The sequence below is a fragment of the Hyperolius riggenbachi genome, chromosome 6 (assembly GCF_040937935.1).
Source record: "Hyperolius riggenbachi isolate aHypRig1 chromosome 6, aHypRig1.pri, whole genome shotgun sequence".
NCBI classification, from domain to species: domain Eukaryota; kingdom Metazoa; phylum Chordata; class Amphibia; order Anura; family Hyperoliidae; genus Hyperolius; species Hyperolius riggenbachi.
Window position 1 is genome coordinate 257,487,063 of NC_090651.1, and position 22,912 is coordinate 257,509,974.

A 22,912-nucleotide genomic window follows, 5' to 3' on the forward strand; every position below is an offset into this window, starting at 1 on the left:
GCTGCATCAGATAGTGCCAGAAATGTGCACAGGAGCAAGCCCAATCCTACACAGCACTGCTTCTGCTACAAGACGTATATCTACTGACTCGTGGCTTAGATAAAGTCACAGAGGACGTAGATATACTGCAGTGGTGGATAAAGTGGTTAAGAACGCTTTGCAAGACAAGCAAAACATTGTATTACGTTTTGACTTGATAAGCATACTCGGGTCACGTCATCACAAATGAGCCAATGGTTCTCCCTTTGACGCTGCAGGATTGTCCTTTTTCTGAGTTTAGGGACTGTATAATGAGAGATTTTTGTGAAAACCTCAAAAGTAGGCAAAGGCAACTGTCATTGGATATATTTCTTGTTAAAACCACACAAAAAAAGGTTGTAGAAGCCAACAGATAGCAATGATCCTATTATAGTGAAACTCTTTTTCAAATGTTTACTTTATACAGTACACTACCATCTATTAAATATTTTCTTTAAATGTTTTAAATTGTGGAACAAATTATCTGAGTTTCCATGAACCCTAAGGGCTGGTTCACACGGGTCTCTGCTGAGCTTCAACTTAACCTGTCGTTCAAACACCTTGGTTTTTTTTTTTTTTCTTTTCAAGAACGCTAGCATTTAACAGCTATGCTTTTAATGTCTTTTGAAGACTTTTAATGGCTTTCAGTGCGTAGCGTTTGAGAACGTTGTGTTTTCTGGGCTTTTGGTGGCATTTGCAGAAAAGGGCTGGGATTTGTGTCTGTAGGAAGAGGAAATTCAGGGTTCTGTTGGAATTTATTGGCTTTCTGTGGCTTTTGCTGCCTTTCAAACACAACGTCAGCAAACAACTTCTAGAAGCTGCATGTTGCTTTTCAGATGACATACCGGGATCTTCTGACAGCCTTTCATGAAAGCCTGAAAAAGCTTGTACTAAATTTCTTCCATTCACTTGCTTGGGGCAGCGCTCAATCCCTAAAAATGTTGCTTTTGCCCATTGCCCAAAACGCAGCGTTTAACACCAGCAAAGCGTCCATGTGAACCAGCCGTATGGGGAAATTAAAACAGTTAATAGTGATGGTAATCATCAAAGCAGACAAATCATTTCATGTTACACCCACTTCTTTAGGTGTAATAAAAGTGTGAAGTGCAAACAGAAACAGGGTGTGAGCCTCTGTACAAGTTGTAGAGAGAAGATAAAAGTCAATCTTTATAACAATGGAAATATGAGGCTCCGCTATTGCTCCATCCATCAAAATGTAAATTGTTTCAAAGGTGTGTGTGTGTGTATACAGGGGCGTCGCTAGCCCTATTTTGGGGGGGCCCGTGCCCCCAATCTGTCCTGGGGTGCCACGGATCTCCCGGCCGCCGCTGCCCCGCTCTGCCCTGTCCCCGCTGCCATTCAGACCTCGATCAGCGCCGGGCGACCAGATAGAGTGAGCGCTAGGACCTAGCGGACACCGCTGATATGCGGAAGTGACATCACTTCCGCATATTTGTGCCCGGCGCCCGCTCTATCTGGTCGGGTCGCCCGCTGATCCTGAGGTCTGACGCGGCAAGGTAGGTGGGGTGGTGAGCGCGCCTGTCACTCACTACCTAACGGGGGTCCCTGCTGTCACTCACTACCTAACGGGGGTCCCTGCTGTCACTCACTATTTAACTGGGGGTCCCTGCTGTCACTCACTACCTAACGGGGGTCCCTGCTGTCACTCACTACCTAACGAGGGTCCCTGCTGTCACTCACTATTTAACTGGGGGTCCCTGCTGTCACTCACTACCTAACGGGGGTCCCTGCTGTCACTCACTACCTAATGGGGGTCCCTGCTGTCACTCACTACCTAATGGGGGTCCCTGCTGTCACTCACTATTTAACTGGGGGTCCCTGCTGTCACTCACTATTTAACTGGGGGTCCCTGCTGTCACTCACTATTTAACTGGGGGTCCCTGCTGTCACTATCTAAATGGGGGTCCCTGCTGTCACTCACTATATAACTGGGGGTCCCTGCTGTCACTCACTATCTAACTGGGGTTCCCTGCTGTCACTCACTATCTAACTGGGGGTCCCTGCTGTCACTCACTATGTAACTGGGGGTCCCTGCTGTCACTCACTATCTAACTGGGGTCCCTGCTGTCACTTACTACCCAACTGGGGGTGCCTGCTGTCACTTACTACCCAACTGGGGGTCCCTGCTGTCACTCACTACCCAACTGGGGGTCCCTGCTGTCACTCACTACCCAACTGGGGGTCCCTGTCACTCACTACCTAACTGGGGGGTGCCTGTCACTACCTAACTGGGGGGTGCCTGTCACTACCTAAACTGGGGGGCTCCTGTCACTGCCTACACTGGGGGGCTCCTGTCACTAAATGAACTGGGGGGCTCCTGTCACTACCTAAACTGGGGTACTCCTGGCGCTACCTTAACTAGGGGGCACCTGTCGCTACCTAAACTATCCAGGCCAGCCAGCCCAGCATCACCACCAGCCAACCAGCCCAGAATCACTATCAAAAAGGCCACAGCATCACCACCAGTCAGGCCAGCATTTACTTCAACCAGCCAAGCACAGCCCAGCATCACTGCCAGCCAACCCAGCCACAACATCAGCCACAGCATCACCGCCAGCCAGGCCACAGCATCATGCCAGGCCTTTCAGCTCACACATCATCCCCAATCCAGCCAAAAACAGTATTGCCAGGTACAGCAGCCAGTAGAGGAGAATTCAGAAGCCAGGTAAGAGGTGTCTACCATATTAAAGCGGAATATAACCCTGCATTTCAACTTTGCTCTAAAACATTATTTACAGCATATTATATGCAAAAAGCATTTTTTTTTACTAGACCAGCATTGGAAGGGTTAAACACAGAGGTTTTAAGTTCCGTGCAGACGTTCAGATAGTTACATTCTATTTAGTTATATGTATATATTTAGAAATGTTACACACTCTTTGGCTGTCCTCCAACTCCTTCTCAGTGAGAGAGATGAGTCACAATAAACACTTAGATACATTTATGTAAACAAAAAGTATCTAACTCAAGTTCAGATGCGTCTGCAGAAATCTCTTGGGACTTTAAAGAGACTCCGTAACAAAAATTTCATCCGGTTTTCTTCCATCCTACAAGTTCCAAAAGCTATTCTAATGTGTTCTGGCTTACTGCAACACGTTCTACTATCACCATCTCTGTAATAAATCAACTTATCTCTCTCTTGTCAGACTTGTCAGCCTGTGTCTGGAAGGCTGCCAAGTTCTTCAGTGTTGTGGTTCTGTGATGCATCTCCGCCTCCAGGCCCCTCTATGCACACTGCCTGTGTATTATTTAGATTAGTGCAGCTTCTCTCTGCTCTATTATCTTTTACAAGCTGGATAAATCCTCCTCTGAGCTGGCTGGGCTTTCACATACTGAAGAATTACATACAGGCAGAGCTGTCTGCACTCTGCAGGAAGAAACAGCCTGACACTTCAGTGGAAGATAGCTGCAGAGGGAAAGAAACACACAAATGATCTCTTGAGATTAAAAAGGAAGGCTGTATACAGCCTGCTTGTGTATGGATGTATTTTCTATGTGTACATCAACCTACTTCCTGTTTTGGTGGCCATTTTGTTTGTTTACAAACAAACTTTCTTAAACTGTTTTTAACCACTTTTAATGCGGCGGGGAGCGGCGAAATTGTGACAGAGGGTAATAGGAGATGTCCCCTAACGCACTGGTATGTTAACTTTTGTGCGATTTTATCAATACAGATTCTCTTTAAAGCCCTGTGTAACCCTTCCAATGCTGGTCTAGTAAAAAAAAAATGCTGGTTGCATATAATATACTGTAAATAATGTTTTAGAGCAAAGTTGAAATGCAGGGTTATATTCCGCTTTAAGAGGGCATTCTGCCTATTTATGTGAAATACTGTCTATTTATGTGCCTCATGACTGCTGAATGTGTCTTGTTGGGGGCCTCAAGACTGCTGAATTTGTCTTGTTGGGTGCCTCATGATTTGTTGGGGGCCTCATGATTGCTGAATTTGTCTTGTTGGGGGCCTCACGCTTGCTGAATTTGTCATGTTGGGGGGCCTCATGATTGCTGAATTTGTCTTGTTGGGGGCCTCATGATTGCTGAATTTGTCTTGTTGGGGGTCACATGATTGCTAACTGCGAGACTATGGGAAAAGCTGAATCATCATCATATGAGACAATAGCATTAAACCTACTTTTTTAGCTTTTTAAAACAGAAAATAAAACTGGGAGGTTCTAAAAAAAAGAATATATTTTTTCAGGAGTAGGATGGATGAAATTGTTTATCTTTTCAGTTTTTCAACTTGGATTTTCCATAATGTTCATGTATGTGTTAAAACGTTTGTATAGTATTTAGTTTAAATTGCTGTTACCACTTTGCGATAGATAAGTGACTTGTGGGTTGCAGTTTGGGCCTCCAAAAAGTTCGCCACCACTGTCCTAATCTAATGTACAATTGGCCCCACCCATGGCCACGCCCACTCACTGCATGACCACACCCATTTTTTGCCGCAGCACGCAGGTGCCACCGATCTCTAAGGACCCAAGGAACGCCCCTGTGTGTACCGTATATACAGTAGATATATATGTACAATATACGGTATAGTAGATAGTACAGTATATGTATATATTTTTTTTTCACTTTTGTATAAAAATGGATTTATACTTGGAAATGTCCAGATAAACCTCTGCATCCATACCTACTACACGATGTGATCTTTGGTGTTAAATGATCTCCCCACTTGTGTATGGGACAGGAAGCTCTGTATTTTTCCTCTGGTTTTATTAGTAAAAATGAATTCAGAAATGTGCGTTTTGCGCGCTGTCTGACCTCTTCCCACCACCACTGGCACCTGATACGATGACTCTTCCATGATATAGAGAGTGACGATCAGCTGCATAAATCATGTTCCTGTGTATGGCCTTCCTCAGATCTATCTGTCAGAGTCCTGTCACCTCTGCTATAAAGCAGGCCTGACATTTATTGCTTTACATAATGATACTTTAGTGCTCATGCAGATAATACTGAGCCGGACTGATAAAGAGAGTTTATTTAGCGTGCCAGCCGACTGTTTAGCGGATCTGCCGTATTCACCAAGAAAGCTTCCCTTAAATCATAATTTGGGTTTCCATGTGAGCCCCCAGCAGCACAGTATTATTGTGAGGAAATGTGACAGGGTAACAGAATTCCATTATCACAGCAACCGGCGAGCACGCCGCCACAATATGACGGCTGGCAAGATCTCTCTGCCGAGCTTATTGGCTCATGAAAAAGGTGGCATGAGCGGCGGTAGCCTCTGCAGCAAGGGGAAGCATTTGTCATTTAAAATATACGGCTGTAATAACATCAGAAATAGTACCTAATAAATCTACCTTGCCTATGTCTCATATATATTGTATGTAAAACCATTTTGCATACACAGCAGAGCTGCTATAAAACCCTTAAAGGAGCTAGAGGTTTTTAAGATAGAATATGTATGCAAATGTGTGCACTACACTTGCATATCTGAGATACTATATTTATTGCTATTTAAAGAGGTATAGCACTTTGCAGTTTAAATGTATGTATTTGTTTAAGGAAGTTTCCATTGTGCCCCTTCTGAAAATGCTTGATCCTGTGATTTGAATGGTCATCCATTATAATTACATTATTTTAGTATTTATATAGCGCCGGCATCTTCCGCAGAGCTGTACAGAGTATATTTAGTATATCTTAGTTTATCTAATGCAAACATACAGATCAAGAAAGAGAGGCGAGCTGAAAATTTGTCTTTAGGTAGATTTCTTGTGCCACAGGAAGTAAAATTCTTGTGAGCAAAGTTCCTGTTGCTGTTCCACCTAGTGCAACCTGCATTACCTGGGTAGCCAGCATGGGCGTAGCAATAGAGGGTGCAGTGGTTGCGACCACATCAGGGACCTTGGGCCAGAGGGGCCCCGAGAGGCCCCTCCCTTAACTTCAGTATTAGCTCTCTATTGGTCCTGTGCTCATAATAATCACAGCCTTAGGTCCAATGACATACGGGAGGTCTGGAAAGGCCTCAGGGCAGCCACCAATCTCAAACAGCCACCTCAACATGCACCCCCAAGCCTAGAACTAGCTGATAAACTAAATGAGTTCTATTGTAGGTTTGAGCAACAAACCCATCATTCTCGGGTCAAGGGGGCCACTCTTGGTGCATCCACCCACTTCTCCCATAGTGAACCAGGGACTCTCAGGGCCAGTGGAAGTCCAGTCCCCAAAAAAATCACGGACCTCAACAACTATAGGCCTGTTGCCCTAACCTCAACCGTCATAAAGGTCTTTGAAAAACTGGTCCTCACTCATCTGAAAGCGGCCACTGACGCTCTCCTGGATCCACTCCAATTTGCATACAGAGCCAACAGATCCATAGAGGATGCCTTCAACGTCAGCCTGGCTTTCATCATGGAACATCTAGACAGGCCTGACACCTATGCCAGAATCCTCTTCCTGGACTTCAGCTCTGCCTTTAATACTATCTGCCCAAACATCCTGTACGACAACCTAGTGCAACTTGGAGTCGAACACACTCTCTGCGCTTGGATCAAGGACTTCCTCACCAACAGGAAGCAGCTTGTTAGACTTGGCGGCTGCTCCTCCCGGGAGAGAACCACTAATACTGGAGCCCCCCAAGGGTGTGTTGTGTCTGCGATCCTGTTCTCCTTGTATACCAATAACTGTGTATCAACCACCAACTGTGTTAAGTTGTTAAATTCGCAGATGACACAACTATCCTTGGCCTGATTAGCGGAGAGGAAGAACATGCTTATCGCAGCGAGGTTGAGCGGATCTGTAATTGGTGCAAGAGCAACAAACTTGTCCTAAATGCTGCAAAGACTGTCGAGCTGGTTGTGGACTTCAGGAAGCGCCCTCCCCCTCTCAATCCAGTTATCATTGAAGGCACTGAGGTGGCTAGAGTACCCAACGTTCGGTTCTTGGGCACAACCATCACCAAAGATTTGAGGTGGGGAGAAAACACCACCAAATGCGAAAAGAAAGCCCAGCAAAGGCTGTCCTTTCTGAAACAACTGAAGAAGTTCGGTATGCCCCAAGAGCTGATGAAAAGCTTCTACATGGCCAATATTGAGTCTATTGTTTGCTCCTCTATCATCGTATGGTATGCAGGTGCCACCGCAAGCGACAAATACAAATTACAAAAAGTGATCAAAGCAGCGGAAAGAATCATTGGGTCACCCCTACCACCGCTAAACCTCTTCCACGCATCCAGGCTGAGAACCAGGGCAAACAGGATCGCGCAAGATCCCCACCACCCTGGGAGCCGCTTCTTAAACCGTATGCGCTCAGGCTGCCGTTACATGGCTATCCCCACCAAAACCTCCAGGCACAGGAACTCTTTTTTTTCCCCAAAGCTGTGCTCCTCCTTAACTAGTGCCCCTCACTCAGCAAGTCCTCGTAGCAGGGCTTCACGGTCACCCTTACATTACTGCCAAAGAGCTAAATAGGCCCCTGTATATACATGTTTATCTTTGCACTATGTTTGTCAATTTTGGTATCTTTGCACTTTGATTGTAAGATTGTACATTTTGCACTATGTTCAATGCCGGTGTGTACCACAAATAATTCTGGGTGTGGCATCTGCCACATTTGTGAAATAAACCTGATTCTGATTCTATAGATACTTTGAATAGTGCTAATCATTAACAAAGTGCCTCCCATTCCCTTCTTGCAGCTCTGACACTGTAGTTGCCATTGGCAGGTTATGGTGTGCTGTATCAATTATTATGTGTAGAGTGCTTGGGGGGGGCCTCATTGTAAAACTTGCATCGGGGCCCACAGCTCCTTAACTATGCCACTGGTAACCAGGGCTGTGGAGTCGGAGTCGAGGAGTCGGAGCAATTTTGGGGAGTCTGAGTCGGTGGTTTCATAAACTGAGGAGTTGGATGATTTTTGTACTGACTCCACAGCCCTGTGGGTAACTTGAACATCACTTTGATAACCCACATCATTCTACTTAAGCAACACATGTTGTCATAGCAACGCAACCAGCATGTTGTGCTAATTGTGCATGACACTGTAACTTCGGTAAGTACTGGTAAAATTGCTGTGCATTACCTGCATCGGCTTGAGAGGCATCAGTCTCTGAGCGTAGAGCCATGAGAGCAGTTTCAGCCTATGCCCCATCCCCCAGCCATGGCAGAACCCCCAATATTGGGAGGAGGTTGCCTACTACTGGGCGGCACATCTGACTATCTATACTGGGGGACTTGTGTGAGGGAATAGGGTACGGGGAGGTTAGATTAAATGGTTGGATAAGGCATAGGTTAAGGAGAGTTGCTGTAAGGAGAAAGTGCAGGCTAGTATAATAATTAATTGAATATCAGTGATGCTGTTAGTATTACAAAGTTCCCCAAATAACAAGTGCCTTGTAAATAGGTACTAGAAGGTGTTGATGGTGAGGGGGAGGGCGGGTACAGTTAGGGGTGCCAGGAAAGGGTTAACTTTGGAGGCAAGGTTAAGATTAGGTGTGAGGGATAACGTAGGATAACATGAGGGTGGGATGTTTAAAGAAGAACTGTAAGCAAGGATTGAACTTCATCCCATTCAGTAGCTGATTTTCCCATGAGAAATCTTACCTTTTCTAAAAAATATCATCAGGGGGTCTGTATGGCTGATATTGTGGTGAAACCCCTCCCACAGTGTGATATGAGGACCTAGGTCCTGACAGTTTCCTGTCTTTGAGCCTTTTTGTATTGTGGGGAATAACAGCTGTTTCCAACTGCCGAGCAACCAATATCTCCCTCTGTGCATATGTATATCTAGAAAAAAAACAACCTTTTAGTCTACGCAATGTTAGGGGGTGTGGCTATAGATAATGTCAGTTAATGCTGTCTGGTTTTTTTTCATGTCTCCAAGTAGTAAAGATGATGACATGCAGGCTGATTGTGGATCAAACAATATGAACAAGTTACATGGCGGATATCATTTCTTGATCTCTCTTTCTATATGTATTTTTTTCCCCTTTGCGCTAAAGTTCCTCTTTAAGGCATTGGGAAGGGATTTATAATTGGGGAATCTGTTATTTGTATCTGTATGATATGGGGAGAAACCAACTGACTGATGCCAATTAGATCACATAGCTGATAACCGAGATATTTAGCTGACAATTGCAGCAACAATGAGCCACGAGTACATATATTGTTTCATGTGCATTGGCTGTATTACAACCTCAGTCCTTGTAGTTATATCATAGGTGCTGCTTATGATGCCGGCTCTGAATAACTTAACATGTTTAAAAAAGCTGAAATGTGTTAAACTAAAAAAAAATTGACTCTTTAAACTAAAAATTACCCTGCTTCAAGAATCTGAAAGCAAGAACAGATTATCCCAGCACTCAGCATTTGCAAGATGCAAAAAGAAAAAACTTGGGGAAAAAAAGTCAAACATAAAACACTTGTTAAATAGACAGAAACTGAAGGTTTTTTTAACTGCTATTTTATGGCACCAGCTTAAGAATTCTCATGATGTTGCATTGTGCAGCTTTTTTGATCCGCTGTATTTCAATTTCTAAGCATTTCAAATTTACATTTAGAAGCAAAGGCCTACAACCACTAATATCGCCATGGAAACCAGGATCTCCGCGGATGGGGAGAAAAAAAATCTCACAATAGCTTTAATTTCAGGCTGCACTTTTTCAAATAATAAGAGAAAAAAAATGTTACCAAAGTAAAGAAATGAAACAATAATGTGTTATTTTTTCCCAAACTTGTCAGGGTTTGCTTAACTCCCTCTTTTCCAGAGCGAGCAACGTTATTTCATTCCTTTAATATTCTGGAACGATAAGGCCCTATAGCTATGAAAAAGGCTGCATAAATAGGTCAAGCCATGAGGGAAAAGGAAGCAATTACTCTTTCTGTGGATCTATAAGGGCACGGTTGTCTGCTGTGTGCAGTCTGAGTCGGGGATATCTAATTGTATATTAACGTGTTTTGCTTGTAACGCTTCATGTTGGAACGGGGAGGTGGGTTCCGCTCTGGCCCAGCCATAACATGGATGTGGGCGATAACTGAAGGTAGCCATTTTGTGACTGGTGCCATATTGTTGACAACAAGATGATGAATATTTTATTCACCCATTAGCTTGCATAATGTGTTGGTGATCCAGGGTTGCTTTTAGAATTATTTTGAGGGCTGCTGTGACTAAAAAACCCAGTAACAAACATTGCCCTTTTTGAGATACGTTTCAGGAAATGCAGCAGAATTACCCACTTCCGTATGAACTTGGACGGCAGAATCTCTAATCAGTTCTCACATTTTAGCATGCTTTCTGACAAGGTATGGTCAGTAAGATTATTATTATTTAGTACTAGCTGATTGCCCGGCGTTGCCCGGGTATGTATTTGGCTGGTGTTGGCTCCGCCCACTTTTCTAACCCTAACACACAATGACTCAATGACCTAGTTTGTGAGCTTTGCAGTATTTGGCATCAATAATTTGCATTGAAATAAAACAAATCTGATTGGCTGTGGCTCCACCCTCTTTTCTGAACTTGAACCCCAGTCACCCAATGACCAACTGTACCAGGTTTTAAGCTTGTGTCCTTAACAGTGCAAGAATGGCAGCAATTGAATATTCCCCTTGAAAAGCAATAATTGAATTTGGATTGGCTTTTGTAGGCTCCACCCTCTTTTATGAATATTAATCCCAGTCACCCAGTGACCAACTGTGCAAAGTTTGAGAACCCTACCGTCTTTTTAAAGATTGTATGGTGTGTGTTGGATTGTCAATTTATTAATATACAGACCCTAGCAATTTTGTCAGAGTTTCCAATCATTTTTATCATAATTGGGGGAAAAATTTAACATATGTGTGTGGTACATTGGTCATATTTTTGAAATGTTACAATCAGTCAGAAAAATTGATTGCAATTCTTAAATTGAACAGATATTTAAAAAATTGTATGGTGTGTGGCCACCCTAAGAATGGCTGCAGTTTACATTTTCCCAGTGCAATTTGTATTTGTCTCCGCCCACTGATGACCCAGCATTGCCTGCGTATGTATTTGGCTGGTGTTGGCTATGTCCACTTTTTGTAACAGTAACAGACAATTACTTAATTACTCAATGACCAAATTTGTGAGCTTTGCAGTGTTTGGCATCAATAATTTGCATTAAAATGAAACAAATCTGATGGGCTGTTTGTGTCTCCACCCCTTTTCTGAATTTGAACCCCAGTCACCCAATAAATAACTGTAACCCAGTTTGGGGCTTGTGCCATTAACAGTGCAAAAATGGCAGTAATGAAATATTTCCCTTGAAAATCAATAGATTAATTTTGATTGGCTTTTGTAGGCTCCATCCACATTTATGAATAATAGCTGATGAATCGGCGTTACCCGGGTATGTATTTGGCTGGTGTTTGCTCTGGCCACTTTTTCTAACCCTAACACACAAATACTCAATGACCAAGTTTGTGAGTTTTGGGGTCTTTGTCATCAATAATTTGTATATTCCCATAGAAATTAAACAAATCAGATTGGCTGTTTGTGGCTCTGCCCCTCCGGGATTTGAACCCCAGTCACCCAATGACCACTGTAGCAGGTTTGAGGCATCTGTTATTAACAGAGCAAAAATGGAAGCAATTTAAATATTCCCCTTGAAAATCAACAGGTGAATTTTGATTGGCTATTATAGGCTTCACCCACTTCCCATAATATTAATCTTAGTCACCCAGTAACCATCTGGGCAAAGTTTGAGAACCCTTGCCATTAACAGTGTAAGAATGGCTGCAGTTTATATTTTCCTAGTGAAATTTGTTTTTGGCTCCGCCCACTTTTTGTAACCTTGACACACATTCACTCAATGACCAAGTTTGTGTGCTCTGGGGTCCTTGGCATCAATAATTTGTAATTTACCAGTTAGATGAAACAAATCTGATTGGCTGATTGTAGCTCCACCCCTTTTCTGAATTTGAACCCCAGTCACCCAATGACCAACTGTACCAGGTTTGAGGCTTGTGCCATTACCAGTGCAAGAATGGCAGCAATTTAAATATTCCCTTTGAAAATCAAAAGGTGAATTTTGATTTTCTTTTTAGGCTCCACCCACTTTTCTGAATATTAATCCCAGTCACCCAGTTACCAAGTTTTAAGCTTTTGGGTTTCTGCCATCAAAATTGTGTGAATGGACGCAGTTTATCCAGTAAAGTAATCTGATTGGCTGTTTGTGGCTCCACCCCTTTAGTGGATTTGAACCCTGGCCACTTCATGACCTACTGTAGCTGGTTTGAGGCTTCTGCTATTATTAGTTGAAGAGTGGCAGCAGTTTCAATATTTCCCTTAAAAATCAATAGGTGAATTTTGATTGGCTGTTGTAGGTTCCACCCACCCACCCACAACCAACTGTGTCATGTTTGAGAACCCTGCCAATAACAGAATGGCTGAAATCAATCTAACAAATCTGATTAGCTGTTTGTGGTTCCGCCCCCTTTAGTGAATTTGGACCCCAGTCACCTACCAGGTAACAGGCCATTAAGAGTGTAAGAATGGTAGCAATGTAAATATTCCCCTTGAAAATCAATAGGTGAAATTTGATTGGCTGTTGTTGGCTCCACCCACATTTCTGAATATTAATCCCAGTCACTCTGTCAAGTTTGGGAACCCTGCCATTAACAGTGTAAGAATTGCTGCAGTTTATATTTTCCCCTGGAATAAAATGTAGTTGTTGGCTCCGCCCACTTTTTCGAACCTTAACTTACAGTCACTCAATGACCAAGTTTGAGCTTTGGGCTTTTGGTATCAATAATTTGTATATTCCCATTCAAATTAAACAAATCTGAATGGCTGTTTGTGGCTCCGCCCCCTTTATGAATTTGAACCCCAGTCACCCAGTGACTAACAGTACCAGGTTTGAAGCATCTGCTATTAACAGTGTAAGAATAGCAGCAATGTAAATATTCCCTTTGAAAATCAACAGGTGAATTGGCTGTTGTAGGCTCCACCCACTCGCTTGAATATTCATCCCATTCACCCAGTGACCAACTGTGCAAAGTTTGAGAACCCTGCCAGTAACAGTGTAAGAATGGCTGCAGTTTATATTTTCCTAGTGAACTTTATTTTTGGCTCCGCCCACTTGTAACCTTGACACACAGTCACTCAATGAGCAAGTTTGTGAGCTTTAAGGTTCCCGGAATCAAAAATGTGTGAATGGAAGCAGTTTATCCACCAAGAAAGTCTGATTGGCTGTTTGTGGCCCCATCCCTTTAGTGAATTTGGACCCCAGTCACCCAATGACCGACTGTAGCAAGTTTGAAGCCTCTGGCATTAACAGTGTAAGAATGGCAGCAGTTTTAATATTCACCTTGAAAATCAATAGGTGACTTTTGATTGGCTGTTGTAGGCTCCACCCACTTTCCTGAATATTAAACCCAGTCACCCAGTGACCAAGTTTGCCAAGTTTGAAAACCCTGCGATTAACAGTGTAAGAATGGCTGCAGTTTACATTTTACCATTTAAAATGAATGTCTGAAATTTCATTGTTTGTTTTATGCTCCGCCCACTTTTTCTGGATTTGTAACCTCGGTCACCAAGTGACCAACTGTGTCAAGTGTGGGGACTCTGGCTTGATTACTGTGAGAATGGCAGCCTTTTCCATTTTTTCCATTGACTCTAATGGGTGAAAACTGATTTACTGTTTGTAGCTCCGCCCACATGTGCAGGGGGGCCGCGAGACCCCAGAACATATCATCCCAGGTAGTAAGGGATCTGTATACCAAGTTTCGTTCAAATCGGTCAAGCCGTTTTCGAGGCGCACACACACACACACACACACACACACACACACACACACACACACACACACACACACACACACACACACACACACACACACACACACACACACACACACACACTTTGAGTCCTATGGGAGAAAAGCGCTTTACAAATGTTATTGTATTGTATTTATATAGTACTGACATCTTCTGCAGCACTGTACAGAGGATATTGTCTTGTCACGTAATCGTCCCTCAAAGGGGCTTACAGTCGAATTCCTACTTTAGTCATGTGTCTATGAATGTATCATTTACTGCATGTATCGTAGTCTAGGGCCAATTCGGGTGAAGGCCAATTAACTTATCTGTATGTTTTTGTGGTGGTTGTGGGAGGAAACACACTCAGACACGGGGAGAACATACGAATCCGTGCAGATAGTGCCTTGGCTGGGATTCAAACCGAGGACCCAGCTCTGTAAATGCTTGGAAATGTCCCGATGGAATCCAACCTGGCTTCATTTGATAAATTATTTGCATCTCATTGACCATCCCTATTTCTAGAAGGGAAATTGAGAAGACATTTTATTTATTGTAGTGATTTTTTTTACCTGTAAAAAGACGCAGTGTACGCTAAAATTATCTAAATGTGATCTCTCTATCATTTCTTGTGGAACATGTACTTATATAAATGCAGCGTACATATTTTTCAGGTTCAGTTATGAAAGTTTTTTTTTTTAAATGTTGCATTCAGATACATTTACAAAATGACATGTAGATGTGTCTTATTCATTTTCAGTCAGTAGGTAGCACAACAAGACTTAGAAACCCGACCACAATTGATTGTTAACAGCTATGAGCTAATGTTACACAGATTCCTCAGAGATTGTTCCAAGTTATTATTTATCTGTGTCCGGTTTCGGAATTGATCCTTTGATATCTCACATTAAGAAACTCGGATGTCCCTCGTTGGCATACATCTAACCTTGATGGCGTACGTCTAACACTAAATCCATCCCCCCCTTACCTACTCTTAACACTAACTTATCGCTATCTAAGCCAAACACTAATTCCCCCCCAGCTACTCCTAAAGCCCCCTTTACACCATTCAATTCCAGGCGCGATTGATCAAATTCGATCCAATCAGATCGATTAAATCCAACATGTCCGATTGAGATTCGATCGATCGTGTGATCGATTTGCATTGAAAACTAGTGAAAAACGATTGCACAATAGATCGAATCCTGATCGGACATGTCAAATTTAATTAATCTTATCTAATTCAATCCAATCGAATGGTGTAGAGGGGGCTTATCACCAGCCTTCCGCTATCTAAGCAGAATACTAAGCCCCCGTAGTCCTAATGCTAGGTACACATGTCCATTCTGATTTCCGATCGATTTCCGATACAAATTAACGGAAAACAGTCAGAAATCGATCAGAAAATGATTAGGGATCGATCGGAAATCAGATTGGACATGTTGGAAATAATTAACCTGACAGTAAATCTGCCAGAAAATCTCATAGTATGTACCTAGCATTACACAAACCTATGACTATCTAAGCCTTAATACGCTGACCTACTGCTATCTAAGCCTATCACTAACCTACCACTATCTACTACTAATACTAATCTACACCTACACACTCACATCCAATAACTTGCCCAGACACTTTCATCTCCAACACAATCTCCACCGCCCCCTGTGCTATATTGCAAGTTTCCAAGTGGCTGCGGGCACCTTAATTTGCTGCCCCACCATGATGAACAAATTTCTCCCTCAGAAGCAGTGGCGTAGCTAAGGAGCTGTGGGCCCCGATGCAAGTTTTACAATGGGGCCCCCCAGGCACTCTATACATAACAATTGATACGGCGCACCAAAACCTGACAATGGCAACTACAGTGTCAGAGGTGCAAGAAGGGGATGGGGAAAAGCTTGTTAATGTTTACCACTACTCAATGTATATATAGAAGTGATTATTATGAGCACAGGACCAATAGAGAGCTAATACTGTAGTTGAGGGAGGGCCCTTCGGGGCCCCTCTGGCCCAAGGGCCCCGATGCAGTCGCTACCGCTGCACCCCCTATTGCTACGCCCCTGCTCAGAAGATTCTGCCACATCACATCACGGGAATGTTGGTAGCACAGGCTGCGTTTTAGGAACTAGTCCATAAAGACCAGCCATTGCTTTCAACATGTACTATGTGTATAAATCTGTGTGCACTTGAACAAGGACGTGCCACGTACTATGTAGCGTTGTGAAAGAATTGTAGCACTCACAGGGTTTTGAAAATCTGCTGTTTGTCTAAACACATTTGCAAGTTAAAGATTTATTAAACAGTGAAATGAGTAAAACTATGGAGTATTTCCTTGGTGGTGCATTTATCATATGGATTCTGCTAATGAACATCAAAGCATTTTTACTGCTGTTTTGTGTTTCCTCTAACAGGGAATTTTTTTTCTTGCCGCCGAAAAAATTGTCCCTTGAAACAGGCGCAAGCCATCTTTTCACAGCTTTTTTTTGTGATGTAATTGAGTGAAAGTGGAGTTCTTCTTAGGCCGAGTTCACATTATCAAATGCAGATGGCCGTGCGCTTGGAACGCAACGCACAGCATCTGAGTGTCCATCTGTTGGGCTGCTGATCCCATTCATTACAGTGCTTTGTTTTGCAAAAAATGCATGCAGCGTAATAGTGAAAACGTCAGACAGTGCAGTGTTCCTGATGTACTTGCGTATCGCACACAATGTGTACAGTGTGAACAAGGCCTTAGGCCTCTGTCACACAGGCGCCAGAAGGCTGTGAATTCTCCTCCCCTCAGCTACTTCTGTGAAGCGGTCGAGCATTTGCTAGCGCTCGGCATGGACAGCGGTGAGGCAGCCATTTAGTCACATCCGAGTAGTGATGATTGTAATTTGCTAATTACTATTACGCAAAATTGCTAATTACAATTTGGAAATTCAATGATTTTGTGTAATCCATTTGTAATTTCACATAATTTTTGAATAATTTGTGCCGACTTTAGCGGTCAATAGGAAAGTCCCCATACAGGATATCGTTACCAAAATTGCTAGGTATGTTAAGGAAATGGTGGGAGTGAGTAAAAAAAATTAAATTCTAAAAGTGTTTATTGTTTTTGGGAAAATTGATTTTAAAAATGCAAAATGGATTTTAAACTCAAAAATTACCACTGAAAATTCTTTTTTCTTTTGCATTTTTCCATAGTGGGCAGCACGGTGGCGTAGTGGTTAGCTCTCTCGCCTTGCAGCGCTGGGTCCCTGGTTCGAATCCCAGCCAGGGCACTATCTGCAAAGAGTTTTTATGTTCTCTCCATGTCTGTGTGGGTTTCCTCCGGGCACTCCGGTTTCCTCCCACATTCCAAAAACATACGAATAAGTTAATTGGCTCCCCCTAAAATTGGCCCTAGACTACAGTACTTACACTACATAATATAGACATATGGCAATGGTAGGGTTTAGATTGTGAGCTCCTTTGAGGGACAGTTAGTGACAAGATATATATATATCCATTGTACAGCGCTGCGTAATATGTCAGCGCTATATAAATACTAAATAATAATAATAATAGTTTCTTTGCATTAATTGATAATTTCCAAAATTATGGTTCCTAAAAATTTTCGCATACGAAATTAATTACGATTTTCCCTAAAATTTCACATCACGATTTCCCATCACAATTGTGATTTACAATGGTAAATTACAATAATTAGACATTTGTGCTCATCACTAAACCTGAGTACTACCACGGCTGTACTCAGACGCTGCATGATGCAGAAACCGTCATGAGTGTCATACACTGTCATGCATGGGGTTTCTATCACTGTCATTCAGCTGCATGAAACTGCAGCCCGAAAGGCACTTGATGGGTGGCAAACGGGAGAAACTCCTACATTTGTGCAGTTTAGCTATCCCTGTGAATAAGACCTGATTGTTCAAAACACTAAAGGAGGTGCCCAATAAAAAATATAATTAACAGTATACCAAGGTAAGCGAAGAAAAATGTTACCTGGTAGCGAAGACTCATAGACAAGGTAAATGAGATTAGTTTATTTTGCACTAAGGACAACGCGTTTCGCGATAAAAGTCAATTCTTCAGGTCAAATAACGTGCTTTAAAAAACAAACAAAGATGGCGCTCAAACTTTAAAATTATAACAAAAAATATATATATATGTAAAACATATACGGATAGAACAATCTATAGTAGTAAACATTGGACCACAAAGATTGCTCCTGGATAAGATATGTACAAACTAAATATATCAAGTTTCAAAGAAGGAGGAAGGGAAGGGACTGGGTGGAGAAATACTCAAATTCTGTGGTCTACACCCAGATAACCACAGTACATCACTAGCATAAAATCTTTACACTAATAACAAGCTAAAAGTTTTGAATAGAATTGAATTTAGTGTTTTGAATATATGTTTTAACCCCTTTTTGGAGGGGTAAGCACCACTATATTCTTATAGGGTGCATTTTTTTGGGAGCAGCGACCTACAAGACCGAGTGGAGACGGTTATTTTCCACACGCATTGATAGTGGTTGCCCGCACAGGCAACCTACACTTGTGAGTATAATCTTCTACTGTATTTAGATCCTATACGAGTACGATAATACACGATATCGGGCTCCCGGTGTCCCTGTGTTTTTTTGTCTCTGCTAGCCAAGACCTGATGGTGTTCTGATTGGCTGCCTGAATGGGCAAAATACGGTCATGTATAAAAACAGAGGAATTCTGTACTGACAACTGGAATTATTAAGGTGAGAGTTTCACCTGCATCCAGAGGCAACTCACAGCAATCATATCTCATAGCCAGGCAGCTGTAACTGAGCACTGATGATAGAAATCATGCTCAGAAGTAAGGGCTGGTTCACACGGGCATCTGCTGAGCTTTCGCTTGGTGCCACATTTATATGCCAGCGTTTAGACGCTAGCTTTTGAAGGCTTTTGGGAAGTGTTCAAGGCTAGCAGTTCTGGTCTCTGCTATTGTTTCCTGGTGTTTACCGCCTCTGAAAGCAACATGTTGCTTTTGAGATAAGACGCAATGACGGGATCTACCGCCAGGCTTTCATGAAAGCCTGCAAAAGCCAGCTATAAACGCTCCCATTCATTTGAATGGGACGGCGGTGGATCCCAAAAAACGCAACGTCTGAAATGCCGCTAAAGTGCACCCGAGGCGACCCTACAGTAAAACAAACAAACAAGTATTTACCTCAGAAGAGGGAGGTCTCTGGAACATGCAGAGGCTTCCCTCGTCCTCCTGGCTCCCAACGGTGCCGATCATGGGCTCACCAAAATAAATCTCACAAGACCTTTTTTGGATTTCTGATCACAAGTGCATTCTTCTGCAGGCATGAGCCTAGCTGTAGTGTGTCTGTGCAAGTTTGGCCACGCCTGCACAGTAAGCCAGAGCCAGTTGTGCATGACGGGCCATGCTCACGCAGGTGCAGCACCGCTGTGCTTGTGCATGAAGAGGAGAGTGGTTGGGATCTTCAGGTTGGTCCCTTGCAGCCATGGTGGTCTCCAAGAGGACAGGGAAGCCTCTGTCTTACCTTCTTAGGTATGTTTTTTTTTTTTTACTTTAGGGTCACCTTGAGTTCACTTTAAGCTACATCCCCATGGTAACTTGTGTTGTCTTTACATTTGTTTATGATTGTCTCAGGTGACAGTATGTTCCCTCTAGGTTGGGTCTGTTTGGCAGTTGCTGCTGTAGTTCCCCCAGTGCGATGCCTCCTGGTCACCCTCCTACTTCGCTCATCTTTTCATAAGCTTGTATATTAGTGATTGCAGGAAACGTGTCACTACAGTGATCAAGTCAAACTGTCGCCCAGAACAATCATGAGAGATCAGTTCCCATGACAGAGATTTGTTACTTTACTTCCCTAATTCTGTGCATTAAAACAATTACTAGTTCCAGGGTAGAAATGATAATGATGTGCTTAGTATGTAATTGATAACATTTCCTATAAAAAGACATGAAGCTTAGCCTGTCCCTCCCACCCTCCAGCCTCTCATTGGCCCCTCTTCTCTGATGGGATGCTTTACTGCCCACTAGGAAAGTTCAGGATTTCAATACACTTTACTTGCACTTTGATTTCAGCTATCTGTATCTCTGAAACTGCTGATCATTTAGCATTTTCAAGTGACAGTAACCTCTGATCACCTATTTCTCATTCTGCACTCCATTTCCATGACCTAAGGTAGTTTGCCTTAGAACAAGACTGCTTGATGAGGATGACCTGTAAGTTATCAACATATTTCCTTTTAAATGCTGTGAATGCTGACTAACCGTGCCGGCATAGTTTGAATGGAAATTCAGGAAATACATTTTCGTCATGATCACAACCTAAATTGTAGCCGTTAAAGGAATCTGAAGTGGAAGTAAACTTATGAGATAATGGTTTGTATGTGTAGTACAGCTAAGAAATAAAACATTAGTAGCACAGATATGAGTCTCCTATTGTTTCCAGTACAGAGTTAAGAAACTTCAGCTGTTATCTATGTAAAAGAGCTTCTCTGAGCTCTCTGACCCAACTTGTGTCGCTGTTTCTGGAGCACTTATACAGCAAAGAGACAGATTTAGATAACATTTTTACAGCAAGGAAGTTGAAAGGGTCATTAGCTCTGCTTGTTTTAAAGTTTAAAATAAAGAGTGTGTCTTGTAATTGCAAATATGACAGGATTATGCAATGTTATAAAAAATGCGATATATCTAAAAATAAAAATGAGACTATTTTCATTGCTACTAACGTTCTTTTAATTATCAGTACTACACATACAAATCATTACATCGTAAGTATTTTTCACTTCACTGTCACTTTAAGCAATTGCCCTCTAAAAGCAGTTTCGGTGGTACACTTGCACAATCAGCTTGATGTTCCCATCCCTCCACTAGGGGACATAGTGTGACTAGCATGCAATACAATCCCTGCTTGCCCTGCTTGCTGCTCAGGGAGCGCTTGGACCTGTGCTTTCTGAACCCGCCATATAGCATAACCTATCTCTAAGTCACTGTCTGTCTCCCTCTTGCAGATCTTCACTCTCCCAGCCCTTGCCTGAACGTAGAGTGCAGTTTTGGAGCAGCCTGCGTGGTGAAGAACAGCAAGCCAGTCTGTGAATGCCAGCAAGTGTGCCAGAGCGTTTACGACCCTGTTTGCGGCAGTGACTCGCGCACATATGGCAACCCCTGCGAGCTGGAGGCCACTGCTTGTGCACTGAAAAAGGAGATCACGATTAAGCACAAGGGACCCTGCGGTAAGCAGAAAATAAAATGTCAGCTGTGCTTTTAAAGCCTGCTTTTTATCTGTTAATCGATAGCAGCATGGTGATTCATTAGCGCATAGCTAACCATGGGGGCAGGATAATACCCCGCTTTATTTATTCAGGAAATATTTGCAGCAGCTTTACTGAATGCAAATTGCTAACTGTTAAACCTGCCATAAAAGTGTACATTTTCTGCAAAAGAACCGCATTTCAGATAGCGTGTCCTTCCTAACCGCTAAGTATAAAATATTTTATCACTCAGTACTTGTAAAATAGTACTTAGTGCAGATCAGTGTGCTGCAGGTCTCCGGAGAGCTTATTTAGCTGTAATCAGCAAACCGTTAGCATATTCAGCAAAACAACAGCTCTTGAAGGGAACCTAAACTTTGAGGAAGAAGTGTACTTTGGGAAAGAGTCAATAGAACGCCTTACTTGTTCAAGGACCAGTCTTGTTCAATACTAGAGAATGGAGTTGAAAGGCAGAAGGTGGACTAATTATTCAGCTGTATGCAAAAACCTGCCTGCACTCTCCTCTGAGTGCCCTTCGCTGGTGGCTGTATGTAGAGTATGAGGTAAACAAACTCCAGGAAGCTGCAACTCAAAGGGTGTGAAATTCATACATGTTCCCATGACAAGTAGGGTAACTTCATTATGTTAAGATCTGCATTAAAGCTTATTTTTTTGTCTGCATGGAACCTCTTTGATAACTGGACATCAAATTGATTACTTTTACAGTACTCTGGTCAAGAGACCAAATACTGGCCATAAGGCCTGCCAAGGGCACCACCAGGGTACAAGTTCACTTTAGAGGGCGGCCTCAGTCGCTTCTTGCACTGCCACTACGTCCTGTCCCTCTGTCACACAGGTGCCAGCATTCCTCTGTGCTCTCCCCATCAGGCCTCAAGCTGGGTTGCACTGTGCTCCGTTGCCAACTTTTGCCATAATGCACATGGCCCTGATCCAGCACTGAATCACAACGCTCTCCTGCTGGCCATTTAGCGTCACCATAGTCTCATGATTTCAGAGGGGCCAGCTGGAAGTAACCATGGTGACCGTAGCTAAGCTGCCAGCAGGAGAGCGGTGAGACACTGGATCGGGGCCATGTGAGTTATGGCAGTAGGGGGGCCATGGAGCACAGCACAGGGAGGGGGACGAGGTGCCATAGGAGGACAAGAGGTGACACGGGGGACAAAAGAGTCACAGGGGGAACTGGAGTGACACAAAGGGGGACAAATAAGGCTCAGGAGGAACAGAGGTGATACAGAGGTGGACAAAAAAGCCCAGGGGGAACAGAGGTGATATAGGGGGACAAAAAGGCACAGGGGGACATAAGGTAACACAGAGGGCGACAAAAGGAGACACAGAGAACAAAGGTGACACAGAGGGCGACAAAAGGGACAGGGGAACAGAGATGACATAGAGGGGGACAAAAGATATATATATATATATATATATATATATATATCTTCTGAGCGGCGGCCGTCTCCTCCAGACAGTTCCCCCCCTTGCCTCGCTACTACTAGACCTCAGATCAAGGGCGACCTGCAGCGCCGCAGTGAAGGGAGGAGTGAGGCTCCTGTAGCAGCACGTATACAGGAAGTACTTACTCACCTCCCTTCACTGCGGCGCTGCAGGTCGCCGCTGATCTGAGGTCTTGTAGTACCGTGGCGGACCGGGGACTGTCCTGGGTGGGAGTGGTGGACAGGCTGGCTACCTACCGGGGGCATCTACCTGGCTAACCTATACTGTGGGCAACTATACTGGCTAACTGTACTGGGGGAAAATATGCCTGGCTACCTATACTGAGGCAAATATGCCTGGCTACCTATGCTGAGGGCTACTATACTGGTGGCAACTATACTGGCTACCTATACTGGGGCAACTATACTATCTACTTATACTGGAGGCAAC

At 43.3% G+C, this 22,912-nt stretch overlaps 1 protein-coding gene across 9 annotated transcripts in view; it reads left to right on the forward strand.

The window, feature by feature from the left end:
- The window catches only part of AGRN (agrin), an 803,356-nt gene that overhangs the window by 570,344 nt on the left and 210,100 nt on the right, over positions 1-22,912 (forward strand). For 8 of the 9 annotated variants that reach the window (XM_068240729.1, XM_068240730.1, XM_068240735.1 and 5 more), the window contains one exon: positions 20,771-20,992. The exons of the other annotated variant lie outside the window; for it this stretch is intronic. In XM_068240729.1, the coding sequence (XP_068096830.1) occupies positions 20,771-20,992 (222 nt within the window). The remainder of the gene's footprint in view (positions 1-20,770; positions 20,993-22,912) is intronic. 9 annotated transcript variants of the gene reach the window in all.